The sequence below is a fragment of the Hippocampus zosterae genome, chromosome 20 (assembly GCF_025434085.1).
Source record: "Hippocampus zosterae strain Florida chromosome 20, ASM2543408v3, whole genome shotgun sequence".
Lineage (NCBI taxonomy): Eukaryota > Metazoa > Chordata > Actinopteri > Syngnathiformes > Syngnathidae > Hippocampus > Hippocampus zosterae.
This window is the reverse complement of record NC_067470.1, coordinates 4,358,689-4,372,372: the sequence shown is the minus strand read 5'-3', so window position 1 is coordinate 4,372,372 and position 13,684 is coordinate 4,358,689. Positions and strand designations below refer to the sequence as shown.

General features: G+C 45.2%; 1 protein-coding gene across 2 annotated transcripts in view; it reads left to right on the top strand.

Moving 5' to 3' along the window:
- Nucleotides 1–3,619: 3,619 nt before the first annotated feature.
- zeb1b (zinc finger E-box binding homeobox 1b) overlaps nucleotides 3,620–13,684 on the top strand; it is a 43,542-nt gene continuing 33,477 nt past the window's right edge. The window contains exon 1 of one of the 2 annotated variants that reach the window (XM_052054174.1): nucleotides 3,620–3,833. In XM_052054174.1, the coding sequence (XP_051910134.1) occupies nucleotides 3,776–3,833 (58 nt within the window). In that variant the 5' untranslated portion in view covers nucleotides 3,620–3,775. Of the gene's footprint in view, nucleotides 3,834–7,196; nucleotides 7,454–13,684 lie in introns of those variants that run through there. The other variant, XM_052054175.1, reaches the window with a different exon arrangement.

Here is a 13,684-nt window from a genome sequence, read left to right as displayed (position 1 = left end):
TGTATGGCCAGAGCAAAACAGTTTTGGCCCTAAACAGTATCACGGTGATGTAACTGCAGGAAGGCTGGAAACAGATGAGACAGCTGATTTACTGGATCCATCTTTAGTTAATTTACGTATGCGGTTAGCATGTTATCGAAAGTTTACAAAGCCAACAACTGATTTGTACCAGCGAACGCAGCAGTATTATGCACCTTTTCCACTGCATTGTATTTGAAAAAAATATATATACTATAAAAACTGAAAATAGATTTCAGTTCCATTACGAATGAACATCCTGCGAAACAAGTTGACAGTACAGACAGATTCACACTTCTCAAGTTACTTTATAAAAATGTTGCTGGAAAAAGAGTTTGCTGCTACTAAAAAAAAAAGCGACGGGATTCTTCATATTCGCTTTTGGTCTCTATTTGACTGCTGCAGTCGGTTTTATTCTTGTCCAAATGAATAAAATCCCGCTCTTTATATTTACCATGTCTTGACTTTGTTCATACCATACAAGAGACATCAGAAACCTTGCAGGTATGTACTGTAGCTATTAAATTGCATCCCTCGTTTAATCGTGTTTGAAGTCTACGCCAGTTGCCGGCGAGGAAAAAAAATCCTCAGCTTTTCTTTGAGACATCAGATGGTGTCTTCGGGCTGTTTTACATTACGTGGAGTCGCACAATTGTTATTCTTTTTTTTCTTTTTTTTTTCCACAGGCGCTGCCCTCATGTTAATAGTGGAGTGCTCTAAGGAAAATGGGAAAATATTGGACTTTCCATTGGCTGACAAGCATCTTATTTTCCATGCTCAGTGTGCAAGGAGCCACCGCGATAGGACCACGTGGATGGCTGAAAGTTTCGCCATTGATCTTTGCTGATTCAGACTGTTTCTGGGGCCTTTCTTTTTTTTTCCAGCAAGCTATGCAGTGTCTGGTCAACCAGCCCTCCCCTTGTCAGACAATTATTGGAAGAGTGCAAGTTTGGAGGTGTTGTTTATGCTAAAGCTATTACTCTCTGGCTGGTCGGCCTGTCCTTAGAGCGGGCCTGCTCTTTGCTTACTGAATTATTCAGTCTTAAGGAGTGCCAATTGTCTGCGGGTATACGTTACGTGGACCCGTAGCTGAAGGATAAGTTGCACTAAAAGGAAGACGATGGCCCGGGGCCTGCAGATTTTCCTCATGACAGAACATAGAATCCTCAGGTCCTTCAAAAAACATGCATAAGGTTTATGAACTGGTCTGGGATGACCACAAAACATAACAGCCGTGCAACAACCTCATTGGGCGAGTCAGGATATCAAACGGAAAGTACGTTTCTTAATCTCCCCAACTGCGACAAAAGTGACTGATGACAGGCAATCGAAACCTTATAGTTGTCTGCTTTAAGAATAGCCACCGAATGCCTCAGAACAACCGCGACTCCCCCCCCCCGACCCCTAAATGTCGATGTGACTGACCCTTCATGCGGTCTATAAAGTTCACCTTTCCTTTTGACAAGACGAATTCACCTCAGACATGTGGCAGTTTTTTTTTCTTTCAGTTTGCTCAGAGCGTGGTGTGATAAGCATTGTGTGTTTGTGAACGAAGGTTTCATCTGATTGGAAGCAGCCTGAACCTGCTGATTGCACTGGCATGCCTGTGTCCTCCTCGTCTGAGGTAAGCGCTACTTAGAAGAACAGCGGGGTCTTTCTTTACGCGGAGGATTGAATCAGTGATGACAGTCTCATGACTTCTTCCTCTCGCTAACACACATTTCACACACTCAAATACTAGTCGAGGATGAGTAAAAATAAATAAATAAAAGGAGGGGGGGACGACAAAACAAAGACGCTTTACTGGTGTTTACGTAATGTCTGTGAGCGGAATCCCTAAAATTTGGCTGATAAATGAAATAGAGTTTCTTTAAAAAAAATAAAATGTAAATAAAGTCACCCAACTTGACAACAAGTACCAAATACCAGAAACGGAAATCTTCACATTCTTTGGTATGTAATGGGGAACTGCAGCAAGGGACTCTCATAAGTCACCTGGATTGACATTTTGGTTTGATACTGTGGTGCAACATTTGTTTTTAATCCCTTTTTATTATAAAAATGCACTTTCGATATGAAGCGTGCAGATGGCCCAAGAATCATCAAACTATGCAACTGATATCAATGAAGTCAAAACATCAATGCGCTTTTCATCATCATGTAAGGCATATAGTTGACTGTCAACGACAACCCTCAAGTTGTTGTCATGACTTTCGGCATGCCCCATCAGGAGTTGTTACAGTGAGTCACCCGCATGACTTGTTTGGAAGAGTTTATACGCCCGATTCCGTTGCTATTTAGTGCTTGAGACCGGCTATGGGCGGACATTGGGTCAACGGCCAATTTTGAACCTGGGCTACCTGCATGAAAGGGACAACTACGCCACTAAAGTACATGAAATAACTGAAATTCAATTTTAATTGATCGACACACTTTGCTTCATTCTTACTTACTTTTACTTTCGGTCATTAAGCACATTTAGTTTTTTAAAAATGTTTATTTACTATTGCATCTATGCATCCATTTTATATGCCACTTATCCTCATTGGGGTCACAGACATTATTATTACTGTATATGTTTTATGTTCAATAAACAAACCAGAAAAAAAAGTCCGAAATATTTTTGGGGATATCCAAAGTACCCGGAGAACATCAAAGGCTCGGGCCGCAGGCTATATTCGAACCCTCGATCTCAGAACAGTGGGGCGAGTGTGCTAACAACCTGCCACCTTATCACATATCTATTATTCATTACTAGTACTTTTATTTTATTGCTGTATAAATACAGACCATCCATATTCACCTCACTAAGGCCATGGAAGATCTATTCAATATATTCTATTTAATAATTTATTGTCAGGAATATAAAGGAATGATCTGTTTAAAGAACGATGTAGACGATTTGAGCAGAGATGGCCATCATACTAAGAAGATATTGAAGGCGAAAAAAAATAGTTATAACTTAGGACATTATTTTAAGAGAGTGATGATATAGTATTTGGCATTGGTCTGCTTTGACTTGCGGAAATGCATCATCATTGTGTACATTTTGTGAACAGTTCATTTTGCTTAATTTCTACTTAGCAATCTACCCCTAAAATTAATATTAGAAAATCACGTTTGATACTTTACTCTAACGGTGTGCTACAAAGTGACAGCAACCATTTATTTTCTGTTTGGGTTTTTGTGCTTTTTCCCAAGTATCACTTTCAGATACTTTAGTTAACACAAGACTGATTAGACCTTATGTTCCATAAAAATTTAATAGATTTTTTTTTTTTACTGAAAACAAACAAAATGCTCTGCACGTTGCGGATGCAACTAGGCAGAAAAACAAGTTTGAAGTGTTGTACTTGTGTGTGCGTGCGTGCGTGCGTGTGTTCAAGTCATACATGTAGTGGTGCTTTTATGACGTGCACATCTTGCAAAGCACATCCATCATCTTTACCTTTGATGATCAAAACAAAGAAGAAATAAAAGAGCCAACCTACATAGCTCACTTCCGAGAGGCTGGTCAGGTGAAGCCGGGACAAGCTGCCGACCGTCTCTGTCTTCTCACTCGCATAGCTTCGTTCCATGGGACCGGTGCGTGCAACTTCGGGCTGGGGAGGTACACGGGAAGGTGATGTCGTAAAGTGTTAGTTGTCGTAAACCAGGTGCGGATAAGGGGAGGTGAAGGGGAGGGAGGACACGGAGGGGGAGAGGGGGTGAGAGAGGAGGTGACTCTCCGGCAGCATTTAGACACAACGAAAGGATCATGGCGGATGGCCCCAGGTGTAAGCGCAGAAAGCAGGCGAACCCGAGAAGGAACAACGGTGAGTAAAAACTACTTCTGATGAGGAGCGTTTCGTTCGGGAGCACAATCGGGACGCTGTTTTGCCCATCGGTTACTTTGCTGATAACTTTGGATGTGCAAAAGTGTGTTTTTTAGTCACCGAAAGTGCTGTGAAGTCGCAAGTGAGCGCTGTATTGCTGCCTATGTGGTGTACCGTTATACCTGGGTCGCGTCTCGCCCTCCGCCTAGCGGTTCGCTGCACCCGAGACCGTTATTTGCACCTCAGCCTTTTAGAAACGGACACGCTGTTATCTTATGTTTATCTATTACTATACTTCCCCTCCTCCGTTATTCACGTGCTTTAAGAACGTTCTGTCGAGTTTTTTTGGAAATATTTTTTATCTTTCTGAAGCGGTCCGCTGCACCCGAGACCGTTACTAGCACCTCACCCTGTTATAAACGGACGGACAGCGCTTTGATCTCACCTTAAGACGTTTTTGTTTATTCGTGGACGATTTTTCTTCATAGAAAGAGATACTATTGGTCGAGTTGTGTCGAGTTAAAACCCTCTCGGTCAAACTCGGACCTGTTTTTACCTGGTTGTTATTAGTTATCGACGGGCCGTTTTAATATATTTTTTTTATCCGCGAGCATTGTTGTGCTTCAGTGGATGGATTCGTGTTTAGCAAAGTCAAACACAACAACTCTTTTATGCTCTTTTCTTTCGTTAATGTACTCCGAGCAGGTAACGCGAGGGACACTGTTGCTGCACCGTAGGGCGGAATAACTTGGGGTTTGCCTTATCGAAGCTGCTCAGCAATGCTAAGCGCTTTGAACAACTTTTATCAAAGAAACCCTGGTTGTTTGGGGGTAGAGGTGATTCAAATTGTTGTTTGGAACACTTATGTCCATGTTGTCCAACGCAATCGCCGTCGAGCGTTTAACGCGTCTGTTTTGCACATTATTTGAAACCGCTTCTATTTGTCTTTTTTTTTCTTAATCAATAACGGTCAATAAGGAACTGAAAGCTTATCAGAAAGACGTCGACGTTTGACTGAGGTTCCGGAGCGCGAGGCACAGCTCACGCGCCTGTTTATGTGAGCTGCGCGCAGTCCATATAAGGACAGCGGGGCTCTCCGCCTGTGGCGTTTGGGAATCCTTTTGATTCCACTGGGACAGTTGTCACCTCGCCAGCTTTTAAAACAAAATACTCGTCCAAAAAAACAAAACAAAACAAAAAAAACATGTGAGTTCCACTTGCATCCCTCTGCGTGGCTTTCTGTTTGTAATTGTTCAACGGTGACAAGTGACGAGGTTGTTTTGCATCTTGTATTGTGTATTGTGCCACCCAGTGTAGCCTCAAGGAAGTGGGGTGATGCTGGAAATAACACGTGCCGTTTCTTAAGTCTCACAATTATTCTCATTGGCTGAGAATGTGAAAACGCACAAAAGAATTTGTCGAAGGTAGTTGGAGCCCCCTTTTTACAGCGTTTAGAACACAAAGCAAGTCAATAAACAGTATAAATTGTCCAGTCCTGTGGTACTACCAATTAAAAACAAATGTTGCAGATTAGCGAGAGCTATAATGGTGACTATATTAATAATGGCACTGGAGTGATGTGCAAATTGCAGTGTTAGTCTGAAATGACGATTCAAACGTGAAAGAAGTTAATGGCAAGGTGGAAAAAGCTCGTGGAATGTCTGCCAGTTTTGATGTGCTGAGCTGGAAAAGTCAGGCATGGTAGTTGTGGGCGGTAACATAGCACCAAACCATGTTTATCTCATTGCTGATTTGTCACAGCATTGTCGAAAAATGTATTTTCCTTTTTTTTTTGTTTCCACTGTCATCTTAGTTTGTTATGAGGCGTGTTCACTGTGCTGCGTCGTCTTTGGGGATTGGGTGTAAACATGTGGACACGCCTTAGATAACAGCACAGCGAAGAACTTTTTTTTTTTTTTGTACACAAGCACTCTAGAGCAGAGTTTCACAAACTTGAGCTTTGTAATTTTCTTCAATTAGGCTTTCTGATTAGCGTTGGAATAAACACATTTGTTTAAATGTATAAAATGGAACCACGTTTACAAAGAATTCCAAATGTGTACTTGCCCCCTTTGAATTGACAGGCTTTTACGCAGGCCTATTGATATTTAAAGTCCGTGACCGGGCAGATGTCTTGTCTGTTACTTTGACCTCATTTGCATTTGCCCTAATATCCATACTTCCTTTTACCCCGTGACACGTGATACAAACCAGCATAATGGAATTCCAATGGGAATGTTAGTAATATCTAACTTTTTTTTAATAATAATGTGAAATGCTCTTATCGTAAGTTGAATACAATATTTATGAGTCATCGTTTGGACCGTCATATCTGTGCCTCATCAATGACGGTCAGTGGCTTTTGCTAGGTCGCTTGCAATCATGTGTAGCGTCGCTCAAGGTGAGCTCCATTCTCTGCTGTAAACAGAGAGGTGTTAACAGCTCGCAGGATGACAGGTGTTTGCAATTGGTGGGATACCACTGCTCCCTTTGTCGCGTCTCTCCATTGCGCACCCCTCGGGAATGATTGCCATTCCCCGCGATGGTAATTTAACACAGCAATTTGGGAATAGAGGAATGTGAGCGGCGTTACCATTCTTTGCAAAAATAAACAGGGCTGGGTTGGGCTGGTTTTGGGACTCTTTCTCAATAGCTGTTGCATCAAAACATTTAATAAAGTGCAATGCTTCTTTCCTCCCCCACTCTTTTACTTCACCCCCCCGATGAATCACCCATCAAATAAGTAAAATGAGGTCGGCACTTGGCAACTACTTGTGTGATGTTGAGTACTTGTTTATTGGCTTGCTGAAACTACAGTATGCCGAGTGCGCTGGACTCTGTCACCACGCCTAAAAAAACTTTTGAATACAACCACATGCTGTAAGTTTGCTTGGGAACAATACGAGCCGCGGGTACAGTTTGTCGAGTGAAACAAGCAATGGCTTTTGGAGGAGGTGGTGATTGGCGGTGTCGCCCCCACATGCTCACGCGAGTGTTTTTTAAAGACGTTGTTTACATTTAAAAGGTTCACCCGCTGTTGTGTGAAGACTTTAGCAGTGTAGGAAATATTTCATTTATCTCGCAGTCTTTCACCAACTTCCCCAGCAGCTTCATTTGAAAGTGCCAAGGAAGAAGAAATTGCCCCCCCCCGCCCCCCCCCTCCAGCTTCTCCTTTATTTTAGGGCGAGAGAGAGAGAAGGCGGAGGGGTTAAGACACAGTAGCCATGGGTGCTGTTGATTGCCCCCTGACCTAGGCACCCAGCGTGCCTAGAGTATGACTTCACTTTCCTCCCCTGTGCCATTGTGAGGCTTCCAGCATGTCCAATTGTGTTTGTGTTTAAGTCTGTTCAATGAAAGGGGAAGAGCGGGGGAGGAGAGGGAGGGAGTTTTGGAGCCCTCGGCCCTTTCTCCTCTCCCTTCTTCTTCTCTCTGTCCATTCTTTGGTGACCCCTTAAATTGTGAGCTACGGGTTCCCCCTGGACTGGCAAATGGGGGGGGGGGGGGGTGGATGGAGAGTTGGTGAGAAGCGGCGGAGGTGTCCAAAGACGTTTAGAACAGGTGACAGCTGAAAGACTCGGTGATGGCAGATGTAAAACACGACCCCTGGCAGCGGCACTCCGGTACAGTAGATTACGGACTATGTGTCGGAGACTCGTACGTTATCGCATGTCGGTAACACTTTTTTCGCGGAAAGGTTTTACGGCGAAGTGAGATTGTCAGGGTAGAAGAGTTACTTTCCTCGGTGGGCTGCTCCTTGAAATTAAAATTATATGATGTACGATCCCACCTCTGTTCAGGCTGCTTAATGATTAGCTGCCCCCACGGAGGCAGAGAGCATTAGCCTATAAAAAGGTGCTCTTCCTGCATAAAGGAGGAGTTTTCAACCCAGAGTCAGTTTCAGTAACCCCCTTAACTGCGCTTGGATGTGCTTTATTGTGGTTTGTGTGGTTGAATGCGTAAATGAACCATTGTGTGTTGAGGCTTTAGTGAGAAAGCCCGAGGAGAAAGAGCCTAGTTACCTTTGCAGTTAGCCTGCTCTACCTCATTCACTTTCAGTGGCAGAAGAAAAGGCCCTTTCAGCGGGCCTGGCATGGGGAGGGAGAGCCCTTTTCACACTGGGCTTGTGGGAAATTTCTTCTCCATACTGTGCATGCCATTTGCATATGACCCATTCTTTTCCTGAAGGTCCCCGCGAGGGAGGAATCCGCGGAACGTAAGCAGAATTCATCAAATCCTTCCCACACAGCCTAAGGCCCTGAAGGACCCGCATTGTAGCACTCTTGACATTTTTATCTTGTAAATGTACGTCACGCTTGTTCACCTTTACATACTGCTCATTACATTTCTGTCCTGTGTATTTTAGTGGGCACGTCGGTGGTGCCCAACGTGCTGTTTTTAGCGCCAGGGTGAAGGCTTAATATGGCCCAGTAGGCAGGAGCTTCACTCAATCTGAAGCATGAGCCACGAGGACAATGCGACGGGGAGGGGGCGCACACCTTGAACTCCCCCCCGAATGAGGGCCATGTACCATCCGCAGACCGGCAGCAGTGTGTTTCTGAAAAGGGAAGTAATATCCTGGAGGTTGTGGGGTGCGGTGGGGGTCGCTTGCAGCAACGCGTCAGCTTGATGAGCTGAACAAAACAACAGCCGTTGCAAAATGCACGCCCCCCCCCCCTTCATTCCACCCCCCACCCCTTGGAAGAGAAGCATGAGCTACTCCTTCCCAGGGCTTGTTGAGTATCATCGGCTATACTTTTGTGAGACCAGTGCTTAGCTATAAACTCGTGAAAGTCATCCTGAGTTTCTCATAAAATCTACAAGCCCGTTGCTAGGAAATTCTGTGGTGATCAATCGAAGGGCATTTGAAGATGACAATAGGTGACAAAATCAAAACAAATTGACCCAGAACCCCTTTTGGCCCCCCCGGCTCTATGCTTGGGAAACTGTCCAAGGCAGCCACGACCCTGATGCAGACACACATGCCGATGTAAGCGGCACAGCACACGAAGCAGAGCTCGGTTCAGTGTGTCACGTAAGCCTGACACCAAAGTTGTGAGTCATGGGCACAGGTGGGTTCGCAAGATGACTTCAGCTCCACAAAAACTGGCCAACTTTTCTCTCCTTATGCTTCACTCTGCCCCCTTGGCCGCTTCCAGCAGGTGCAAGGGTGAGATAATGTTCTCGAGTGATGTGTATACTTAAGGAGTGATTAAATCTTAATTGCTATCGTTAGTGGTATAAAGAATACAGTCATACATTGTGTATGGTTTCCCCAGTTGTGCTGTCTGTGTTTACTTTTCAGCTTGCATTGGTTAGGCCAACTTCGGGTCTGTCTGCAGACCCCTCCTTGACCACCCCTGTCATTACCGCCACCTCCTTTCTCTCCCCCGCCTGCCCATCCATCCGTCCGTCCCCTCCCTCTTGCTTGTGGTCCTCACTGGAGCGGTTAATGAAAAAGACTGAACGGACACAATAGGCAGAAGGCGGGCTCAGTAAGGCGCTCACGCCAGCTTGTGTTGTGCGAAGCAAAAGCTCTTTAGGGCAAACCTCTGCGAGAGCATCACTTCAGAGCACCTGACTGTCAGTTTGTCAACTTTTTTTTTTTTCCTCGCACAAAGACGTTTGTCGGCTCGCCCCCCTCTTATGTGCTTGACCCTATTGTCGTCCCACAGCGGCTCGGTCCACAGGGATGAAATTGGATGACATCAGATGAGAAGTAATCCGTTGCTGTGCTTTTGCTTTGAACACAGCCCCAGTGGCTGGCTTTTTGCCAGCCCATTATGATGACCATATTGATTTTCCTCTCCATAGCACACACAACTGATAATGGCCCTCCTGAGGGGGCACACATTCATATTCGCACACTGATTCCAGTTGCGCAGCCTGACTTTGATGTCCCAAGGGTCACAATGACTAACAAATCGAGAGTACTCCTGTGGCACCCCCCCCCCCCCCCCCACCTCCCCGAGCTTGTACGTCGAACGAGACGGGCTAGGCGAGAGCCCTATGACAGCTCAAGCAAAGAAAACCTTAGTCACCCTGTTTGTTAGTCAGAAAGAGGGCCGTCTGCTATGCTGAATGTCAACATGGATAAACATCCACACGGGATTAATGAGAGGAGAATAGTCTGCTTGAAAGCAGAGGGAGGGTGTAATAGAGGGAGGCATGGAGCAACCGCGTTGCCCCATTTAACCCACAAGTATTTTTCGGTAGCTCCCAGTGACCCCCCCCCCGCCCCCCCGAGTGTGACCCACAATCTAAGAAAGCCGCGACGAGGCACACTCGCTACCGTATTTCTACTGTACGCTTAAATGTGAGAAATAAATACAAAGCATGGCAGAAAAAAACGTTTTTTTTTTTTTTTTTGCTGCAAGAGGCTCGTATTTAGTTGCTGTGTAATCATCTTAACTGCTCCTTAATCACTACCCAGACCAATTGACCCATTTCAACCCGCTATTGACAGGCATGCATGCGTCTTGTGCAATTCGACTTTCACGTTGCCTTATCACAGCCTTGAGTCAATTGTTTCAACGCAACCATGACCAAGAATCACTTCTTCACACTTAAAAACACGTGGTGGAAATGGAGCAGGAGAAAGGATGCTACTTGAGCTCTTGTACATCTGTCCTTTTACTCGTGCTGACGAACAACCCCCCCCCCCCCCACGTCCCTCCAGCCTCACCCCACCTAGTTACTCTGGCGCCAGTGCTTTTTTTGCCTGTGAGTCAATGTAGCATGGCCTTTAATTGATTATGTTCCGAGTTGTACAACACTATTAATTAGCGCTTCCTCGTCACTTGCTTGTTCTCTCCTTCTGTTCCCATCATAATAACCTTCATTAGCCGGAGAAGACGTTTGCTCAGCGGCGGTGTGATTTAACTCCCAGCATTTTTCGACTCTCTTCATTGTCCCTTCATCAAGTCTCACTCATCAGCTAGTTTGCGAGCCCCAAGTAGTCTTTCTTCCTACCCTTTGCTTCTTCTCTTTTTCCAGTCCCTGGCAGCTGCCTTGGCTCAGATTCTCCCAAACCAGCAGGTGCTGTAGGCATGCAGCTACTCAGCAATACACCACTCATAAATAACACCTGACTAAAGTATGAGAGAGCCACGGCTGCGGCCAAAACGAGGTTGAGAGGAGATTGAAAGTTTCCTCCGGCAACAGGGTGTGTCTCGCGGGCGAAAAGCAGGCATTCTAATTGCGGAGTGGAATGTGGGCTTTCTTACTTTTGAGTGTTTCTCATTCTTCTGATGTGTGTTGGTGCTTCTCCTCGATGCGAGTTTTCGATAAAACCCTCTCATGCAAATATCGCGTAAAGTCACCTTTTTTAAGCACAAGGCTCTCGCTAAGTGACTGCAAGGAGGGACTTGAACTTGGAGAAAGGAAGCACTACCTTTTCTTTTAATTAGGATATAAGAGCTTGGAGCAATGTTAATTATGCTTTTAAAGCAACGGAAGGGGTCAGAAAATAACGTGTACGCACACTTTTATCGTCATCGCTAATGAACCGGGCACTCAGAATATATGAATACATAAATCACCTCAAATCAAGGACCGCCATTATAATCTCAATCAAAGTCACTTTGCTATTAAACGCTTGTCAAATGCCAGACACATCCGGCTTCATCCGAAGTTATTGATCAGCCTCTTGTGGCGAAGGTTAGTTTGTCATTTTCTCTCGCCTCGCCTTGAACAAAACCAGGAAGTGTGTGGGAGATTACGGCCCAGGATGCAACCTGAAAGCCCTTTATCTCTGTGAAAACAAGAAGCTTCCTGCGGCCCGGCTCCCATCCAGGCTGCCCCCACCCCCTGCACACACACCCCCCGGCCCCCGGCACCTGTGGCAACCTATTTAAGGCTCCTCACCAGGGGCTGCGAAGACCACAAACCAGGATGTTACCCTACCCAAACCTTTTAGTTTGCTAGACTTTTATGAAATAAGAACGATTAGGTTAGCGCCAAATGACTTGGTGTTGCACTGACACACCAAGTCAGTGCAAACTGTTAATCTTTGACCTTTGTCTTCACGTGTAGGCTGTTTGATGATGGTTGCTTACCTAAGCTATGCAAATAGCGGGGCAGTGTAACGTCACGAAACAGTTGTTTGTATTCGACATGCTTCTCTGTCGATTCATCAGTGAACTAAAGCGAGTCGAGCGCCACCCTTCAGCTACCGTGTTGCCACTTAGAGCACATTCAGAAGAATTCAATTATGTCGACGACGGTGCAACGGCGGCACAAAAGTTCATTCCATTGAACGTGCCGTAGCGTGAAAGACATTGTTACCTGCTTTTATTTGCGTTGTACACAACATCCCAACTTCAATGGTATTGCATTTGCCTCAAGTAAGCCAGTAAATTTGCATGGTGAGTGTGAAAAGTAGTTTATGGCAGCCACTCATACCCCATCGGTTCTATACTTTTTAAAAAAATGATGGTGCAAGATGAGCCATGGGCCGACTGCCGGTTTGACACTTGCCGCGGTTTTAAAAAGTCAAGGTTTCAATAACCGCTAATTCTGTCTGTCATCGGTAATGAGCTCATCTCTACTTTTTGGAAAGGACTTCTAAGCAGGGCACAATATGATTGGCTGCTTGCAGAGTTGAATGCATGAGCCATCTCTTGAAAGTTAATTGCCTCCCAATTAGCTTTTTGATTTTTTTTTTTTGGAGCAGTTACATGTGGAGGAGGGGTTGGGGGGCAGAGGGCGGTTCGACCATAAAGACACAGTTACACAGATGCCGTCGCATTTTTCTTAAAAAAAAAAAAAAAAAAGTGGACATGGTGCAGTTTGGCAGCATGTATTATTTGGTCCAAGGACAATAAACAGCCACAAACAAAAACAGTGCTGCTAATGTTTTCCAACAGGCAACTCAATCTCTTAGCTGTGGTTTATCTTTACGTGCACTCTTAGTGTGAGCTGAGGAGACCACATTTCTCCCTTGGCGAAAGGTAAAGTCATTGAGTGCCACTCTTGGTGGTATTAAGATTGAGCTGCTGCACTCGTTTGGAAAACGCGCATAATATAACAGATGTCTCATAAAAAACACTCTTGACTCTTAGTAAGCATGAGTAAGCATTTCTCGTCAGACTCATTACAAAGAAGGTCTTTTTCGATGAACAGGTGACCCCTCAAAATTACTCATTTCTGCAGCAAGCTGTCCGGTCGTGACATTTAAAATGAATCTTGGACTTGTGTAGCCATCAATGGCAGTGAATGAGTTAAACGGGGGCGAAGAACACTGTGATTGTCGTGTCTGTCTATGACTCGCGGCACTTACTATCACCTCATACAGAGCCGAGGGTCTTTACACATTATGACAGACACCTACATGGGGAAAAAAAACATGCCTGCCCTGTTTGCCTGTCATGTCAGTGTCATCCTCCTCGGGAAATTCATGTCTTAAATGAGTCACTGTTACGGTACATGCCTGGCTGGTCTAGTCTCAGTTCTGTCTAATCAACTACAGATTCCAACCCGGATCAAATATTTTTTGCTGACAAAGCCGTCCGTGTCTGATCAAAGATTGTCTATCTCCCAAACGTTACGATTCTCAGCCAAAACTTGAGCCTTGTCGAACACCCCCATTGGTCCATCGCGTTGCTGCCACAGCTGGCAATGATACTTGGTCTTGACAGTAGCCTGTGCAGAATTTCAATGACCCCCCCCACCCCCCACTCACCCCCCACTCTTTATTATGCTATCGCTGCTAACTGGCTCCTATTCACTGCTGTGTCCTGACTTCCCAAAGGGACCTAGACAAACAAGAGCTATTGAGCCCCTGAAAAACCTGCCCCCCGCCCGCCTCGGTCCCCTCCGCGTTTCAGTGCCAGGCTGCAGCGCGTCTTGCTTGC